The 19,747-nt window shown below is 38.4% G+C and overlaps 1 protein-coding gene across 6 annotated transcripts in view; it reads right to left on the bottom strand.

The window, feature by feature from the left end:
- Positions 1 to 19,747, bottom strand: part of kcnip3b (Kv channel interacting protein 3b, calsenilin) — a 38,679-nt gene that overhangs the window by 3,830 nt on the left and 15,102 nt on the right. The window contains exons 2-7 of one of the 6 annotated variants that reach the window (XM_034873148.1): positions 19,286 to 19,460; positions 2,758 to 2,760; positions 2,125 to 2,249; positions 1,945 to 2,014; positions 891 to 1,069; positions 499 to 603 (exon numbers count right to left, since the gene is read on the bottom strand). In XM_034873148.1, coding sequence (XP_034729039.1) covers positions 499 to 603; positions 891 to 1,069; positions 1,945 to 2,014; positions 2,125 to 2,249; positions 2,758 to 2,760; positions 19,286 to 19,460 — 657 coding nt within the window. Of the gene's footprint in view, positions 1 to 498; positions 604 to 890; positions 1,070 to 1,944; positions 2,015 to 2,124; positions 2,250 to 2,757; positions 2,761 to 5,529; positions 6,000 to 9,769; positions 11,298 to 19,278; positions 19,461 to 19,747 lie in introns of those variants that run through there. The other 5 variants (XM_034873152.1, XM_034873151.1, XM_034873149.1 and 2 more) reach the window with 5 other exon arrangements.

Genomic DNA, 19,747 nt, shown 5'->3' with positions numbered 1-19,747 from the left:
TATATTATTGGATTATAAATAGTTATGTATTAATGTGAACATCAATTTAATGTTGCAGCTAGTAAAGGTGGGGCTAATTTCATCTACTCTAATACTACTGGGTAGCTTAATCTATTATGATGAATCATGCTTTGTTAGTTGATTTTTTAAAAACTTTTTTTGTATTACTAATTTAAATGTGCAAAGTAACTTGTAACTAAAGCTTCCAAATAAATGTAGTGACGTAAAAAGTATTTGCATTTGCAAATATTTGCCTCAGAAATGTAGTATAAAGTATCATAAAATGGAAATACTCAAGTAAAGAACAAGTACCTCAAAACTGCACAGAAGTGCAGTACTAAAAAGTAATAAATGTACTTAGTTATAATAATAATAATAATACATTTTATTTATAATGGCCTTTACATTTCAAAAATAAATCTCAAAGTGCTAAAATTAAAGTTAGATACATTCCAACACTGTGTTCTTGTGTGTTTTTGATTTGTGTGTATTCAGAACCTGGAAGAACTTGTCCACGTGTTCAGAGGGCGCTTCATCCCGCACACAGGGGTATGTGTACCTCCCCATCATGTCGTAGATTGACTTCATAATCGCCAGCATCTCCTGAAGAGAGGAAGACAGAAGCAAATTGAAAGAGTTAAAACAACTTTTTAATTGCTTTTAAATTTACAGAGCTCTAAGCTATACTATGAACAAAACTCACTTGGCAAACATACACAATTCAAGATTAAACACGCAATCTCTCATTAAAGATGCAGCACAATCTTAAAGTACGTTGGTTTTACCTGGATGGACCCAACATTACATTACCCAGAATGTGATTCAGAGAACATAGAGTGTAATGTAATTATTTTTCCAGGTTTTATTGAAATGTCTGAGATGTCACATACCTCTTTGGTGATGTAGCCGTCCTTATTAATGTCATAGAGGTTGAAGGCCCAGTTGAGCTTCTCAGTGACCGAACCTCTGAGCAACACCGACAGGCCAATAACAAAGTCCTCAAAGCGGATTGAACCGTTCCTGTCGATGTCAAATGCATTGAACAGGAAGTGAGCGTAGGTGGTTGCATCTGTGAACAAGAGAAGTCAAGGTCATAGATTTAGTGTACTGTGTCTACTGTTTCTCAATATTGAAATATTGGTCTTACTAGCTCCTCTGAAATAAAGCTCTTCATGATAATTATAACTAAAAGTACATTTACTCAAGTACTATACTTAAGTCTAATTTTGAGGTACTTGTACTTTACTTAAGTATTTCCATTTTATCTTACTTTATACTTCTTCTCCACTAAAGTTCAGTGGAAATATTGTATTTAAAGCCCCAGTGTTAAAATGCAATTCTGGCTATATGAATGGGCCCAAAAAACAAAATTTCTTAAAACAAGTGACCAATTCTAGTAGTATTTCAACCTGTGTTTAAGATTGAATTGCCCAAAAGGCACTTAAAATGAGCTGCATAAACCGGCTTCAACAGAAAATGCTAATTATCAATGCCTCAGTAACATCAATTTAATAATATAATCTTTATATAACAAAATTAAAGGACAACAATACTACTAATTTTAAAGTCAATTTTGCTGACAATACTAAAATAAGATTTTAAATGCAGGACTTTAACTTAACATAACAGAGTATTTTTTACATTGATGTATCATTACTTTAATGTAAGAAATCAGTATACTTCTTCCATGACGTCATGATCTAACATATGTTTGACTCATCAATTCATTTGTTTTTTATGGTAAATCTTTGAACAAAAAGATGAAATAAAATCTAAACCTGCAACATGGAATAATTTCAGACCCTCCGTCTCCATCTCCAAATTACTTCAGCCAAGTAAAAAATACATAATCCTCACTCTTTCGTTAACACCTCGTCCCTAATAATTTTCGCACAGTCCCTATCAAGAAAGGACAAGAGACACGAGATTGTTTTAACGTCTAACCTCCTTGGGGAAAGAACTGAGAATAGATGGTCTTGAATGTCTCCTCATCAACCAGCCCACTGGGACACTCCTGCTCAAGAGAGGACAAAAAAAAGATATAGACAGAATAATTCAAGTCTATATAAAGCAAAGTTATGTTGGTAAAGCAGTGAAGTCTCTGCAGCCGGCAGTCAGACGTACGTTCTTGAAGCCTCGATAGAGGGACTGAAGTTCCTTCCTGGTGAACTTGGTCTGAGCCTGCAGCTGGTCCAGACCCTCCGGCTGGTGACGCACTGTTGACAGCTCCAAGTCACTGTCGCTGTTGTCTGTGAGAGGAAGAGACATACAAGAAGAGATGTAGAGGAGGAAAGATGAAGAGAAAAAGCAGGAAGATGGGGAAAACACTGAGTGTGTGGATGCAGGTCAACATTCAGGGAAGGAGTGGGATCACACAATTAACAGGGCGGCATTTGTTATAAAGCAGGTGGGGAAAACGTGCAAGTTAGGAGAGAGATTTAGCAAAAAACTGTTGCGTAGAAAAGGAAGGCAAACGAGGGAGTATTAAATAAGAGGATATACTTTCTTTGTGGTGGAAATGTCACCAAACAAGTCACGTTTTTATCCGTTCACTTAAAAAAAGCCCATCCAGAAAATCTTAATTTGAGAAATTCTATTCAAGTTTTACTCACAGAGCAAATCACGTTATTTGTTATCAGTTCACACACACTAAGAGAAAGCATTTTACGACTGGAAAAATAAAAAAACACAGTAAAAACTGGGGAGGGAAGGAAGTTTTCTAATAGTTGGTTAGGTATCTACCGTTACTGTACTCACCATCTTTAGACAGAGAACAGGGGAGGAGGAGGAGGGGGAGGAGGAGAAGGAGGGGTGTTGATATGATGGAGTTAAAGAGCGTAAATGGAGATCAGTGAGAGAGCCATAGAAAGAGGAAGAAAAAACAGAGAAAACAAGTGAGATCAGACACTGAGAGGTTTATGTGCTGAGCGGTCCAGAGGACAAAGACTCAAGTTAAATTCTGATGAAACATCCAGCAGAGCAGTAAGATATAATCCTCTGTGAAAGGTGATTGTTCTGTAGGGTTCATTTAAAACAATACAGTAAAGCTCAGTAAGAAGGACACAGCAGGAGACGACCTCTGACCTCCGCAGATGAACACTCCCATTGACAAAATGTGAAAAATCAAAAGTAGGTCTCCCATGTTGCTTTTCTACAAACTCTAGTAAGTGGACCATGAGTTAAAATATTTATTATTTGTCTTTGGTTCGAAGTGATATATACATGTATGTGTACATTACTGAATTTATACTTGCATGTCATGATAGAAGGATTCAGCTGCTAGTTGAAAATGTTGGAGATGATTGTAAAATAATCAGACAACACAAGGCGCTACTTTTAATCTATACATGTCCAAATTAATGTGTGTACAAATGTATTTTGCCAGTGAATGCATGAAACATAATGATCACCCTGACAGTGTAAACCTTTAATAGTCTATGAAAGTCTGTGTTTTGTGTGTCTGAAACTGCACACATGACTTTTTGGATGTTCGTGTTTCTGGTCCATGTTATGATAAGAGGAAATAGTAAGGTTCACATATGCTGATGTTGTATGTAAGAAGTTGCAATGAATTTTGAAACTGATATTTCTCTCTCTCTGTCTTTCACGCAGTCCAAGGGGTGCCAAAGCTGGATTAGGAGACGTGGTGTCTTCCAGGGGTTATCCACTAACTCACTCCCCTAACCTCTTCCACAGATTTTTTGAATTTTGTGAGTGAAGGCTCTGTCTCAGGTTTTTGTTTTGTTAGCACATGTGAAGTTTCCAACTTTGTTACAAAACAAAAAGTAAAGTGCAATAAAAAGCTGTGTTTTGTCTTACATTATAATTAGCCTACATGATTGAAAAATCAGTAATGTAGCTCTGTTCTTCAAAAGAACATTTTGTTAGGGTTTGCGTTCTGTGCTTGTAGCCAGCTTCGGACAGAGATTTGGGGATTTTCTTTGGGAATAGTAACAACCAAAAAGTCTGTTAGTCTTTTGTTACAAATTTAAATGTAGGTTGCTTGACTATTCCTGTGCAAACCTGCTAAGTCAGTATTAGTTCAGGTTAAAAACAGGTTTATTTAACACAGGCTATGTAAAAAATACAAACCAAATAAATCAATCAACTGTGAGATACTGTAAAAAAAAAGAAAGACTAAAAACAGCTATATCATGTATTTTTAACTTTATGGAACAAAATTAATGTATTTTTAACAGTAGAAAACTGTGAAGGTAATAAAAAAGTTCATACTGTATTTTGTATTAACAGTATAAAAACCGTAAATTTTATCAACAGTAAGACAATGTTAATTTTACAGTAACATAATAGCAACCCTGCTGCTAGTTGTTTACTGTTTTTTTTATGGATTTTTTTAAGGTTATTCACAGTGAAGGATACATCTGCAGTGTAATTTATCAATTTTCAGATATGTTGATCTTATTCCATATCATCTCTTTTACTCTTTGCTCTAAATGGTTGATATGTTTGCAGGCTAACATTAGCATTGTCAGTTAGCTTCACAAAAGTTAGACCTGGCGGTTGAGGGAAAACTGCATAAAACTCCACTTAGTAAACAAGTACGTTAGAACTATGCTTTGTCGTTACAAACAACTCCAGCACCGAGTGATGATAGGAGTCAATAGAGCACCAAACGTGTATTACTGCCCAGCGGAAAACCTTTACCTTTACTCCTGTTTGACTAACATGTTTGACTAACATTTACCAAAAACTACAGTGCCCAGCTGTTTTAGGAGAATACTGAGCCTTTTTTATGCAACAAAGATTTACATCTTTAAAGACGTATGTTGGTTGGGCTGAGATCTAAAGTGAAGAAAGTGACAGAAGGAGCATCTTTTCATTGGATTTGCTGACAATAACAAAGTGTCTCCAGTGTGGTCTGGCTACCCCGCTTATCTATTCTGGGACAGGTGAAAAACATTCTGTCTAGTTTGTATTTTTTTAAAGGTACCATGACATTAAAATCTTACTTTATGAGTTTTTTAAACATTTATATGAGTGCCCCAGTCTGCCCAATGGCTAGAAATGGTGATAGGTGTAAAAAAATGAAAGCTCAGATGGGCCAAGCAAGAATATCCCCCTTATGACATCATAAGGGGAAAGGTTACCTCCCCTTTCTCTGCTTTGCCCGCTCAGAGAAGTTGGCCCACCCATGAGAAAAAGAGAGACATCATGGCTTGCAGCAAAGCATGGCAGTTGGTCTAGGCCACACACACACACACACACACCCCTCCACCTTGCCCACGCACCCCTCCTCAATAGCACCAGATGTCAGGTTATCCCAGCAATGTACATTCAGCGAGCCAGACTATAAATTAACAGAATTATTCTGTAAAGTCAAATCTTTTTTTTTTTCAGAAAATGTACACCCTTAGTTTCTCACAACTATTTATTCTCTAATAATTTAAAACTATTCAGACTTGCATCAAACAAAATCCACAAATATCTACAAGTTGTTTAAAAGTAAACCAAATGTAACTCCAGCCACCTCGCTCCATGCCTTCCTCCTTCTCTCACAGGATGTCTCACCGGTCTCAGTGATGTCGATGAGCCCCAGCAGGTGCATCAGTTTGAGGAACATAATCACCAGGCAGACAATGCCAACAGTCTGGAGTCCCTCCGTCTCCCACCTCACACTCATCTTCCCCTCTTCTTCTATCTTCCCCTCCACGGTCCCTCTCTTTCCTTTCCTCGTTTACATAATTGGACTTTCTCTAGTCCTTTTCTTTCACTTTATCTGTCTCTTACGGTCTGACTCTCAGCTTTTCTTCTTGTTCCCCTCCCGTCTCTGAAACAGTGTCACTCACTCATCACTCTTTTTCTGTCACATTTTTCCTTGCAGTTTCTGTTACTCCATTTAGCTCTCCCCTTCTGCCTTTTAAATTGACTCCCCCCCCCCTCTCCTGTTCTAATGGATCTTTTACAATATTCTCCACAAATAAGCAAAGGGTCGGACGGTCCCACTCCTTTCTAAGGTCAAGTGAATCTGATTATTGCTAAAAAAGTACCTCTAAAGAGAAAGAGAGAGATAAATTAAAACAATTTCCTCACAAAATTCTGGACTACATCGTTAATCCTCGGGAAATCCAATCAAATAGGGAAGAAGCTCAGATACTCTCCCATCAAACATGTAGGTTATTTTGGCACAAGCGTACAGTTGGATACTCAAATGAATATTACTCCTCTAGTTGGTGAGAAACATCTTGTCAAAGAAAAAAACGATATCCAACATCCTCCATTGACTGAATGACTGATGCTCTGCAGCTTCCTACTCTCTTCCTTCCCTCCATCTCACATCTTATTTTCTGCTAATTAACCTGTGTATCCCCAAGGAATAGCTGCATTAAAAAAAAAATTTCATCAAAATAACTAAAAAAAGACAGGAAGGTGCTGAATACCAAAGATGTAAATGGACAAAACTAATAAAGATTTGTATTTATTTTTCTAAATGTGACACACGTTTGCTTTTAAAGAACCGAGAGGGTGGTGAGAAAAAGTCAACAGGTGTCCTGAATCCCATTTTCCCAGTCAGCTCTGTGATCCACTTTCTAATTGTTCCCCCGTCTCTCCTGGGGTCAGTAACACAGATTCAATAGTGTGTCACACACTCAAACTCATGTAATAAATGCTCCCTCTAGTGGAGACTGGTGAAACATCAGGAACAGAGACAATGTGCAGCTACAGGAGTTTGAACAGATGACTTCATCTTGATTGTAGAAAAATGTTTTGTTCTCTTTAATAAAAATTAAGGTATTGTGCTCCATGCATTTGGTCTCCTGTGAGAGACAGGATTACCTCCATATTCAGTGTTGATAAATGACCTTTTTCACAGCAGACATGTTGCCATGTCATAGTGGCACAGGTGTGTTCAAACCCATTAATGATGGCTGCATTCCACTTAGGAGAGGCCCTGGTATGATGTTCACTCACTGAAATAGCTTACTGGGACACTTGATGGAATTGAGCCATTGTTAAGGTTATCAATTTTAACTGTGCTAGAAAGATTTAACTACTTACAATCATGTTAATTTTCATTTATTGAAAACACCCACGGATGATGTTATATTTGCAAAGCAATGTTCTTTCACTGACTCAGCGTATTTTTAAAGAATATTGACTTGTAGTGCACTCTAAGTTTCCTGGGAGCCTAAACCCAGGGCTCCTTTAGCACATTGCTGTGTACATCACGTCAATTTTGCAGCTTGTAAGAGTGGACATGATTTTAATTATATTTTATACTGCTGGGTTGACCTTTAACAATAGATCATGTTTTCTTAGTTGACTTATATTTCACATTCATAAAATCTGAATCTGCAAAGGAACTTGTAACTAAAGCTTTAAAACAAATGTGCAGTTAAGAGTATTAATATCTGTCTCCAAAATACAGCATAGTATAGAAGTATAATTACTCAAGTAAAGTACATCAAATTGTACAAAGTACTCAAGTACAATACTAGTAAATGTACTTAATGTACTTAGTTACATTCCACCATTGGATTAAAAGATATTTTTGACAAACATGGAAATTAGCAAACAGGTCACAAAAAAATAATTTAACTATTAATTTCCTCCTCCTCTCTGTACAGTGTATTGATTTTACTCATCACTAAAATATCCTGCACCGCACCAGAGTGAAATGTGGAGTAAAAATACCAGATAGTGGTTTCAGAGAACCTCAAAATACATCTCTAAAAGACAAGGCTACCTCTGGCATCAGATATCTTCCCAAAATAGGACCAAGTTGGATTTAATCCAAAATCGTCATCAGAGCAGACTGGACTGAAACAACAATCAAAGGCCGGCGGGTTAGTTTTCAATCAGATCATTGAACTAGATCTTACACACGTCAAACACGTACACACATGTGGATACATGCACACACACACACACACACACACACACACACATACACACACACACACACACACATGCACAAGTCCTGTCAATGTGTGTATTTTCAATATCAAAGCATTTTTTCTTGAGGGCTGATAATATAAATAATGCATCTAATAAACTGCAATGATGATGCTGATTGATTAAGGACTTCTAATGTTCTGCTGATGCTAGATGTGGAAAATCTGGGTACGCAGTATAAAAAAATCTGCTTTGCCTTCATCAGACAGCAGTATCAAGTACTTTATTGTCTTCAAATGACTGTTTTTATTGTTTGTATGTTTGTTTGTTATTATGCCACGTATGATAATGAAAGTTGGCCTTCATGGTATGAAAGATCACTACACCAGTAGGATGCCCACCCCCCACACACACACACCAGAGTTGTTTTTAACTGATTCAGAAGAATAAGAAAGAAAGAGTGTGACAATCACTTCTTCAACACATGGCATGTTAAAGCAATATTAGACCTCTAATCTAATTAGATTAAAGGGAATATAATGGTGCTAGCCAAGATCTCAAAAAGACTCAAATTTCATTAAATAAAACTCTAAAAACTGTCAACTGTTCTCCGTTCTTCTAAGCGAGGTCAATTTTAACTCTCTACATTATTAAAGTATAAAATGTTGTTTTGCTCAACAAAGGTGGAAGGTAATTCTAAATTCCCTTTCATTGTATCTTTCCTAAAATTTTACAAACATTTTAAGATACTTAGTCTAAAGAATGTATTGCATTCAGTAAATTGGTCCCACTGGAGGATGAGGAAGTCAGAAAGAGGCAAAAATCTAGTTTGAGGATGCATGATGAGAATTTCGGAGGCTACTGAGGGATGGCCAGTGTCCTTCAGGGTCCTGGAGGAGTACGTCAGGCTCCATATTTAGGCGGCCTCAGAGAAAGCCGGTTCGATACTGCATGTATAATTGATGTGAAGTAATGCTAAACCAGGGTGTAGGCCCGGCCACAGGAAGGGGGTGGGGTGGGGGGGTGCTGCTAAATCATGAAAGGACATTACTGGTGTTTTTTGCTGAATTTATTACTTATGATCCAGAGCCATATAAGAAGCACTAATGTGCCGACTGGTGCCTTCCTGCTGTTTGTGTCTTGGCACACTGACTGCAGGGCACTCTGACTTGTTGGCCTTCATTCAAAAATTCTAATCAAAGGGAACGGCATTGTTCAGAGAGCAACATCTGATGTTTCTTTTACTGTTCCAAATGTACACAATCTATCTGATAGTCCAGAACTTTCAAATATTATACAAAATGCTTCAAAAATAATAACACATGCTACTGTAGCCATAGTACAATGTTAAATTTTAGTAATGTTTATTTTTACTTTATTACATAATAGAGAGCTGACAAGGGTTAGGGCTTGCAATTTTGTTTTTTAAGCTTTGTGACAATGTTTTTTCAGACACTCAATTGTGTTTAAAAGACATTTCATTATTTGGTGTATCACCATTTGTTTTTAACCAAAATGTTTCTATAACATGTAGAGTTTATTATAAAACTTGAAGGGCATCACTTTACCTCTATTTACCATTCATACGCCAAATATTTACATTTAACAAGTGGTTTATAACATACTATAATGAAGTTTTAAGTAGAGTGTTTATTAATGTATTTGTTAACAACTATAACTCATCCTGTTGGTGTATAAAAAGATAATGAGTGATAACATAGTAAAACTAAGTTGTCATAAAATAAAACGTGTCTTCATTGCAGACGTAATTATTTAAAAATTAACTAACAATTTAAAACATTCTTATATCTACGTACATTATAGTATGTTATAAAGCATTTTTCAAATGTGTATAGTGCTTACACAGTAAATGTAGAGGGTTAAAGTGGTGAGTCATCATCAGGTGGGTCCTTACCTTCAAATGAAGACATGGGCTCCAAGATGCCAAACTGCTTGAGAACTGCCATGAAAAGGATGATGACAACGCCGATGGCAAACAGCTCCATGCCCTGGATCCCCATGACTTCCGGACAGGGGGTTGCCCACTTAGGGCCAAGCCTGCACGAGAAGGCCTGGCCCAGGGGAGAGATGAAAGGAAGCCTGGGCCGATACGAGTAACACTGGGCTGGGCAAGTCAACAACAAGTGTTTTCAACAAAGGTGACCCAAGAAGTAACAGTAATCAAGTATGGTTGTTAGCTGACTGCATGGGTTTGTTTCCAGGCCCAGGAGACAGCATGAGAACCAGGCCAGCGGGCTGGACGAAGGCTGCTCGATAATGTCAACACTGATGCTGAAGTGGAAAATATGTGGAAGCCGACATATATGGGAAACCTCCCTCTCTAGACTCATGAGGGAAAATGGGGGTTGTGTCATGGGCCATTTATTACGGTGCATTAAAGGAGACGTTTAGCGTCACTTTCCAGACTTTCCTCCAGCACACACTCTCCGGTGCTCAGAATGGCAAAGACACAAGTTACTGCGCACCCTGTTAATCCAAACAGCTATTATCAGTCCTCACGTCATAGTTTACGCTCATGAATCACATCTTGGTTTTAGATGAAAATGTCTTTTGGGAAAACAAAGAATTCAATGTCCATTTACACGATTTTGCTCCCATTAGGTGGGAGAAAGTCCAGGTAAACACAAACGACTTATTGAAATACAGAACATGAAATGCCAAAGTCTTCTCATCTTCCATGCCCTAAAACGGCAAAACAACATTAGTAACTGTAATTACCCCATTTATGCACCAACTGCATGATCAACAAGGGCATATCGTAAATACTCTTTATCTGCAAGCCGAGGACAATCTGACCTTCTAACATCTGCACCATCCGCTCACAATGTAGGATGAGATATTGTTTTCAAAACAGACCTGTCAGTCAAGATACAATAAAAATTCATGCAAAGTAAAAACTGTGTAGAACAAGGCTGCAGTGCCCAAACAATAATAAAAAATTGATAAGGCATTACTTATGTAGCCAAATATCCACTTTTTCTGTCAGTAATCCTTTGGTCCACCAAACACCTTTCAGTACTGACTTAATTTAACCGTAAATAGTTAAATTTAGGTTTGGCATTACTATCCCGTCTGATTTGGTCCACTTCATTGCTTGTCCAAATCCAGGTCCAGATATGGAATGGAGTATGGCCCTTGAGAGAAGGCACTTCAAGCAGCAGTAGCAGTGTCCAGAGAGGGAAATCCTGAGAAACTGAGAGGAGCTGTGGGGAATGAAACATCCTCCCCTGGTGTCTACCTCCTCCACACATACTTTTCCATCACTCCCATCTCTCTGCAGCTATCTGAATTTATCTGTTACTGCTTCTGGTTGCCACTTTTCCTCCCTCACCTCACTTAGTCAGCGCTCACACCAGCTGAGGTTTAAAACTAAAAGGCCCTGTCCACCCTAAATCATCCACCCATCCTGTCCGTCTTATTCTCTCCTTATTCCACCACACTCCTCCTTTTTCTCAGTCTGTCCATCTGATTGGCCTTTGCGCCCCGGAGCTTGCCGCCTCCTCCCCCTCCCTCTATCTACTCTGTCATTCCATAACTTTGGCCAGCCACAGACTTTCTCTTCCCCTCTGCTCGACTCCTCTTTCCTGCTCCAAAGTGTCCCTCCTTTCTCCACCACATCCACCTCTTTCAGGGGCTGGTTAAGCTTTAAAGCACATATTTATAAAATAAGTACACATTTGTTAAGACTCACATTTAAAGCACTTGTTTTTAGCAAAAATGAACTGGGATGAAATGAAGAAAAAGTTTTGCATTTATTTGTGTGTGTGTGTGTGTGTGTGTTATTTTGCATATCTCGATAGTCTGTGCATCTCTTTGTGGTTGTTTTGCGTTGTTTTGTGTATCTTTGTGGTCGTTCTGCTCTCTTTTTGGTTGCTTTGCATCTCATGATGGTTATTTTTGCCTCTTTGTGACCGTTTTGTTGTTGTTTGCCTTTTCAGTTTAGTTAGTTTGCTATTTGTCTTTGTAGTATTTGCATATTTGTAGTTGTTTTTGTATCTCTTTGTAGTATCTGTGTATTTGATTTCCAAAAAGTAATGTTAGCAGTAGCTTAATACAAATGTTCTGTCCCTGGCTGGATTTGAACTCAGTAATCCCTCTATGATAGTATTAAGCTAATTACCTATTTCCTTCTGACTATGCACTCAGATTCCCACCAATTAATTTAAATTACCCAAATGTGTGTAGTGTAGGCATGCGCACATACACACTAGCACACAATGATCGGATGAAATAGCAGGGACACCTTTCGACATTTGAACTCCACCTCAACACTTTTATTTTTTCTCTGTGAAAAATATTCTAATTTATTATTAAAATATGAATGTCTCAAATTCTTAATGATTCCTGGCATATGTGCAACAGTTTGTCATACTGTAGATAACATGGAAAATATGAACAAAGCATTTGAGCATGAGTGTGTACATGTGGTTGCGTGACTGTGTGTTTAGCAGGTCAGAAGAGGATAACTGATGACTCTGCACTTGCTAATGCATCTTGAGATAAGATGGGAACGGAGGTGTGTGTGTTTGTGTGTTTGTGTGTGTGTGTGTGTGTGTGTGTGTGTGTCTGTGTGTGTCTGTGTGTGTGTGTGTGTTTTCAAAGTTGAAAGCAAGTGTGTTAATGCATTGACTTGGTTGAAGATAGGAGACACAAATGGGAGGCCAGAGTAAGAGAGATCAATATCTTTGTGGTGAGGCGGTGGTGGTGGAGCTCCCTTCCTCTTCTTCTCTGCTTCTTACACTTTACCAGAAAAATCTAAATCAATCGTCAATAACAGAATCATAAATCTATTTCCAGTCTACAACAATAGGTGAAAGTCTGTACAGTGGATAAAGGTCAAATTTACATTTCTGTCACCACTTTATAAAGGAGAGTGGATCAGGTGATAGGCACCACACACTAAAAAACACACACAACACAACACAACACAACACATTGCATGTAGGTATCTTGGCATTATGTGATGCTTTGATTGAATTTTTGGGTCCATTTATGTGCATTTAAGTTTGTTCTCTTGTATATCAGTGCTAGTGTAGTAAGTTTATGAACTCCTATGTGTGCAGGATCATCCTCAGGACAGGCCATTGGCACACTAACAGGTTTTTAAAAGGTAGGCTTGGCAGGGCCTGCTGACAGTCAGTAAATAGGGAGAAAGTGGGCGGCCAGATACATAGCTCAGTTGCTAGAGCAGGCGCCCATATATAGAGGATTACTCCTCAATGCAGTAGGGCCAGGTTTGAATCTGACTTGCGGCCATTTGCTTCATGTCATGCCCCCCTATCTCTCCCCCTTTAATTTCTTCAGTTGTCCTGTCAACAAAGGCCTAAAAATGCCCAAAAACTAATCTTTAAAAAAAAGAGGGAGAGATTATCCAGACTGTTTCTTCACACACATCAGCAAGATCACGTTTGCATCACAGTTGGAGAGAAGAGACACAGAAATTCCACTTAAATTAGTGTAGAGGCATTTTAAAAAATCATGAGAAATTACTCTTTTATAGCAGCAATTTTACGAAGGAAATGTGAAAGCATACAATGATTCCAGTAGATTAAGGATTAGGTAGTTTGGGAGATCTTTTTATTCATCTATGTATTATGTTCTACAACTTTCAGGGCTGAAAACTGAAGCCAATGTGTAGGTGCGTTATAACTGCATTCTTTCTGTTTTCCAGCAGGGTGTTACTCCACTGCCTCCATATAGAAGTAGATTGTATAGAAGTCTATAAGAAAATTAACCTATTTCTCCCTTAATTTATTACCTCAGTTATTATGTGTTCATGGTCTTAATCTCAACCAACCTCAACAGTACCTCAACATTGCACTTAACTACAGTAGATGTTGTTACGGCGTACTACTTTTACGGTAAAAATCTAATATAAAAAGCAATGCCTTCAATGTTTAAGCAACACTGAAAAAATGATTGAAAAAATGCAAACTGCAGAAACTATCTTTGTAATTTCTACTGCAGAGGAAAGGATTGTATAGACCTGAACACGCTGTTTGACTATAAAGTGATTTGTTGGACAATAAGTGCAAATACCCAACACTGCTCCCTTATCACCAAAGGCACTACCAAACGCGAAGAAAACAAGACTCCTATGGATTACTGCTTTGAAAAGAAGAAGTAAGAGAAAGTTTGATAAGAGATCAAGAAGTTGATGGAGTGAATGAGAAGAGAAAAGAATCAATGAAAAAACGATTATGACGCAGAAGGTGAAACTATACGTGTGCTTACCTGAGCGATGGTACCTGGCAGCACTGTGGCCGCAGTGAGAGAGGCAGCTGGGACGAGAGAGTCGCCTCCTCGCCTCCACAGAAAGAGCAGCCATCATAGCTCCCATAATGCAGCTGAACTACCTTAACAATGAGGCTGACACTGGCTAAAAGGCTGCTGTAAAATACTTTAAATACCAGAGTTACCTGGATTGGACCAAGATCCAGACTTTAAAAGGCTTTCATAGACGTGAATGCCCAGTCGTGAGGTAAGTGCTAACAGAGTGCTCTAAATTTCTGAGCCGCTAAGTTTGAATTCTGGCTCACGGAATCTCCTCTCAGAGCAAAGCTTGTAAGTCTGACTCTCTTGTGCCAACAAAGACAACTGCCTGGCACTATAGAAGAGGTGACAGGTAAGAGCGGTGTGTGTGTGTGTGTGTGTGTCTTTGTTAGAGGCCACATTTGAAAATCTTTTTGAGTTTGTGGCACCACTTCATGGTGAGAAGAGAGAGATGAAAGAGGTTGGGATCAAACATCACTGCAGAGCTTCCGACCTTTCACATCACACGCTTCCACCTTTTTTCTATTTTTTAACCCCATCTGTCTCACTCCCTTCCTCTTGTCTCATCGTGCGCCACATAGAAGCATGACGTTATAACTCCTGCCACACTCTCTCTATACAAATTATGTAGCCTGTAAATTATACAAATTATTACAAGCAAGCCTCCATCACCTCACTGCAGACAATCACAAGTGCAGTATGGGTGGGTAATGAAATCCTCTTCTACATTATTTGTAACTTTATGTGACAGTATTAAAGTCTATTAAAGGAATCGTGTGAGTGTTCTTTTAAACAAAGAAAGTTATGTTTACATTCTTCAATAAGTACTACTCCTGGCCAAGAGGTAGGCTGGCACATCATACCATGTGTTGTTTTTATGTTTCTTGTCGGGATTAAACAAACAAGATATCATTAAATGTTTAGTTAGCTTTGGACAGAGCCAGGCTATCTATTTGCCCCTGTGTCTAGTCTTTGTGCTAAGCTAACTGGCTGCAGTCTTATATTTAGTAGACATCTTTTTTTAAGAGAGGGTGGTACCAATCTTCTTATCTAGCTCTCGGCACTAAAAAAAAAAAAAAAAAGTCAAACCTGCTTCTGTAACAAATATAGGATTGTGTTTTGGAGTTATTCCAATTCATCAAGTAGCCTACCTGACAAAAAAAGATACACCATCATACTGGTGCAAAAATATGATAAAAATCAGTTCTACTCACTGATTAGTAAAATTAACCCATGATTGCCTAATACACCCTGAAACATAGTTATTGGGGATTGATGCCACTGTGTAAAAATGTAAAGCAAAATCCGACAGTGTTCAAAACCGTATTGTCTTATGTATATGTCGTTAGGGACCATTTGTTTTTTAGTTAAGAGCCCACCAGAGGAGTTTTAGGGTCTTAGGTCAATTAAGACTCCCTTTGCTTATAATACATTTTTCTATGATTGGAAAAAAACGTGACCGTCCCCATCAATTTATCAATGCCTTTTGTACTGGTTTGCACTTGGCAAAGATGTACCGGTTGTTTTTATACAACCAGGTTGTACATGCCTTAACCTCGGCCTTCTCGTCTCACACATTTCAGTAGATTTACTCAATAACATTGTTGTGGAAACACAATAAGTATAAAAACCAAGTGCATACTACCTGCTTTACTACATTACATCAAATACTAAGTTACTCCTCTAGTAATCTAGTATTCACTTAATGTTGACCTTTCACTGATGACATTTTGTTTTCTGGTATAAGGAACAATGTACTAATTTAAAAGATAGACTTATTATAAATCTAGTTTTGTTGCAAGAATGATTGTGGCAGTTACAATTTAGATCTGCATTACCCAGAGACTGGCTAGGTTATTTTACGCAATCTGCTTCATTTATATCTGGAAGTGAGTCAAGATATTACTCACAGCATCGAAAAAAAGTATTTTGACGAGTCACTCAAGGCATGTCAGGTTCAGTTATTTTTTATGGATTCCCACACACAACATGTACAGACATAAACTTACTGTCCCTTTTCCATCATATCGACACAAAAATCTTTAATTCACACACAATAAACAATAGTCTCAACAACCCAGACACATATAAGATGTTTTAACTTTGATGTGTTTTCATCTTTCTCAACAATTTTATTGTTTTCCTGATGAGATAAAAATGTAAATCCATGATGAAGCCCTGCATGAAGTACACTAAAGCTCTTGTTCCCCAGCAGCTATGTAACATCCCCTCTGTCCACTAGAGGACACTGGACACCATGCAACACACAACAACGCAGAACAGAGCTCACATCCATCAAAGAACAAAATCAAAGATTAAAGAGAAGAAAATGAAACATGACAGAATGGATTCAATGGATATATTGCAGCATAATCTTGCCTGTTATTCTCAGTAAATCCATGTCATGTAATCATGCACACAAGGGAATATTTGCATGGTGAGTGCATGTATTTCATAATGTAATGCACCCACAGAGCCAGCTAATCAAACAGTGAGCCCGGCTTATTACACTTATGACGTCAATTCGTCAAATCGTCAAAAAGTTGATAATAACGGCAGCCTCTGTGGACTGAAGTATGACTTTATCTCAGCATGGAACAACACTGAGAGCTTTGAAGATATACTGTATGTACAATTTCATTGAAAATCACTTCATACAGCTCCCGGCACACTAGAGAATGAATGTGCACGATTACAAATGGACCACTGGGTGGAGCACTGAGACTAAGTAGATCAACAAACCAGGACTGGATCCAAGAAGATAAGGGAAAACATCCAGGGAGTCCTGATTAGTCTTTTAGTGCTTATAAGAGGCAGAAATGATCAGGTAGTTTGAAAGAGACCCAGAGGAAGGTAGAAGGAGTATTTCAGGTCTATGTTGAGAGATTATCAAAGCTATAGTGCATAGTTTGACCCAAGAGGTATTTTAAGTAATAACAACACTGTTAACGCACCCACATGACACAAATGTTCTGTAAATTGGATTAGCAGTCTGGTGGAGGAATTTAAAAATAATTTCTTCTCCTCCCTAAAACCACATTGAAAGCGTCCCGATGGTTATGGTAAATCGTTACGTTCCCAGTACATTGACCGTGGACTTCACTTTCTTGCACGTCATTCTCCTTCTTTCACTCTCTAATCATTGTAGCATCACTTTCCAATAGAAGCATTAAATGCCACCACATGATCTTGAGAAAAAAGTCACATTTAAAGATAGTGACCCTAAATATTATCAAAATGATCCTTCAAATATTAAAAAAAAACACGATATGTAATTTCTATCTAGTTAAGGTACGTTAAATCCTCTAGTCATTAAACCATCAACACAACAGCCAGGACCTCTGTGTTCTCAACTTTGCACATAATTAAAACAATTAATTTGAAAAATAACTGACCAATTACTTGATAAAAATAATTATTAGTTGCCTAGCAGGTGCAAATAACGTCAATTCGTCAAATCCCTTAATCGGTTGGATGCTGGCCAATACTGAGGTGAGGGTTTGCCCACCGATAATACTAAATCATTCTTCCCTTGACACCACTGAGATAAGCTAGATCCCATCATAACCCTAATTTCCTTTCTCTGTCTGTTGGTTGTTTTACAGTAGCATTTCCAGAGGGTAAAACAACTTTTAAACTTTCAAAAACTTAGGCAGTTGTCTCTTGCTGCCACTTGGGAATGCCAAAGTGCAAAGTTTCCTTGTGAGGCTGTGAGGAAAAACATGACAGGAATGATGAGCCACAAAGGTAGGTCTTATACAACTGGATCTAGCTCTCACATTTCAGGGACCTGCTAGACTAGAGTACCATTACATGTTACATTGAGGCTGAGCAGGCCTTTGAAGATAGGTCACAATCACACACATCCGCCTTATTTGGTTTAATTAAAACTCTCTGGAGCCTGTTTGCTTTTTAATGATATGGCATTTATTCAAAGCTGTTTTTAGATCAAAAATAATGTGTCTGGTTTTTGTTTTTTACAAAATAAAAGGAAAAGGAAAGTAAGAGGCCAGCAAGAACAGGGAGTACTAGAGAGGGAATCAAGGAGTTAGTAAAGAAAAAGAGGGGGCAGGGAAGGACACGAAAAAGTAGGAAAGGTAAAAAAAAGGTAGGGGATAATTGAAATCTATTTACTGATGTGTTATATAAAACTATAAAGCTGTTCTGTGTCATAAGTGATAACTCGTCAGCAAAAATATGACAAGAGGCTGTAATAAAAAGTTGATAATAACGGCAGCCTCTGTGGACTGAAGTATGACTTTATCTCAGCATGGAACAACACTGAGAGCTTTGAAGATATACTGTATGTACAATTTCACTGAAAATCACTTCATACATCTCCCGGCACACTAGAGAATGAATGTGCACGATTACAAATGGACCACTGGGTGGAGCACTGAGACTAAGTAGATCAACAAACCAGGACTGGATCCAAGAAGATAAGGGAAAACATCCAGGGAGTCCTGATTAGTCTTTTAGTGCTTATAAGAGGCAGAAATGATCAGGTAGTTTGAAAGAGACCCAGAGGAAGGTAGAAGGAGTATTTCAGGTCTATGTTGAGAGATTATCAAAGCTATAGTGCATAGTTTGACCCAAGAGGTATTTTAAGTAATAACAACACTGTTAACGCACCCACATGACACAAATGTTCTGTGATCGCGCACCACCCAACACCTCTCCTCCACACAGTTCCTTCCAGAAGAATTATCTTCACACGAGCTTCTGTTCGCGAAAGTCGCCGGAATACACCCTTTCATAAACATAGCCATACAGAAATACATAGAGAGTTTTGTGGAGCTGAAATCTTGATTAGCTTTGTAATAACTAATTTGTCAATGGCTTGAATGTAACTGATATTCATTATTTAAAAAGACTTACACACTAAATCTTTAAAGGTGAACCAAGGCTGAAGAGACATTTGATAAATGAGTGTTTGCCATTAAATGATCTCTACTTGACACTGAGGTCACCTGCCAGGCACAATGAGTCACAAGTCTTGCCCACAGGGACCGCAGGAGGTCAGCAGAGGTCTATCCAATCAATTCAGCAATCAATTCAAACACTGTTATCCACACTTGTTGTGCATTCACCACATTGTCCATCAAACCAACATGTCAATCTTTCCCCTCTCTCTCACCTTTGTCCTGTGGCTGTGTACTGGCGATAATCCATTTAACCAGGCAACACTTCATCAGAGCTTTCCGAGAGAACCGCGGCTTCTGCCACTTCCCAGAATCCTTCATTCTGCCCGGCGCAGGTTCGACGCCGTTGGCATCTCCCAGCAGGCTGCCATCAACCACCTTGCCATCCGCCTGTAGGGAGGGGAAGGACAGGGGAGGATGGAGGGAGAAAGAGAGTTCAGGTCGATATGGAAATGAAACAAACCAGGCTGAGATCTTTAATTTAAACATGAGTATGCGAGTGCCTGAAAAATATGATTAGCCTCTGATCTGGAGCTGTTTTAGTAACACTTTAAAGAGGTTCAACAAGAGTTTAGTTCAGCACATATAATGACACTTTGATATGAGGGGCCGTCAGGGACATTATTCAGAATTACCTCTCACAAACACATGTGAAATGCTCTTACATACACTACTGA

Source organism: Etheostoma cragini, chromosome 5, assembly GCF_013103735.1.
Source record: "Etheostoma cragini isolate CJK2018 chromosome 5, CSU_Ecrag_1.0, whole genome shotgun sequence".
Taxonomy (NCBI): Eukaryota; Metazoa; Chordata; class Actinopteri; order Perciformes; family Percidae; genus Etheostoma; species Etheostoma cragini.
This window is presented reverse-complemented; position numbering and strand designations above follow the sequence as displayed.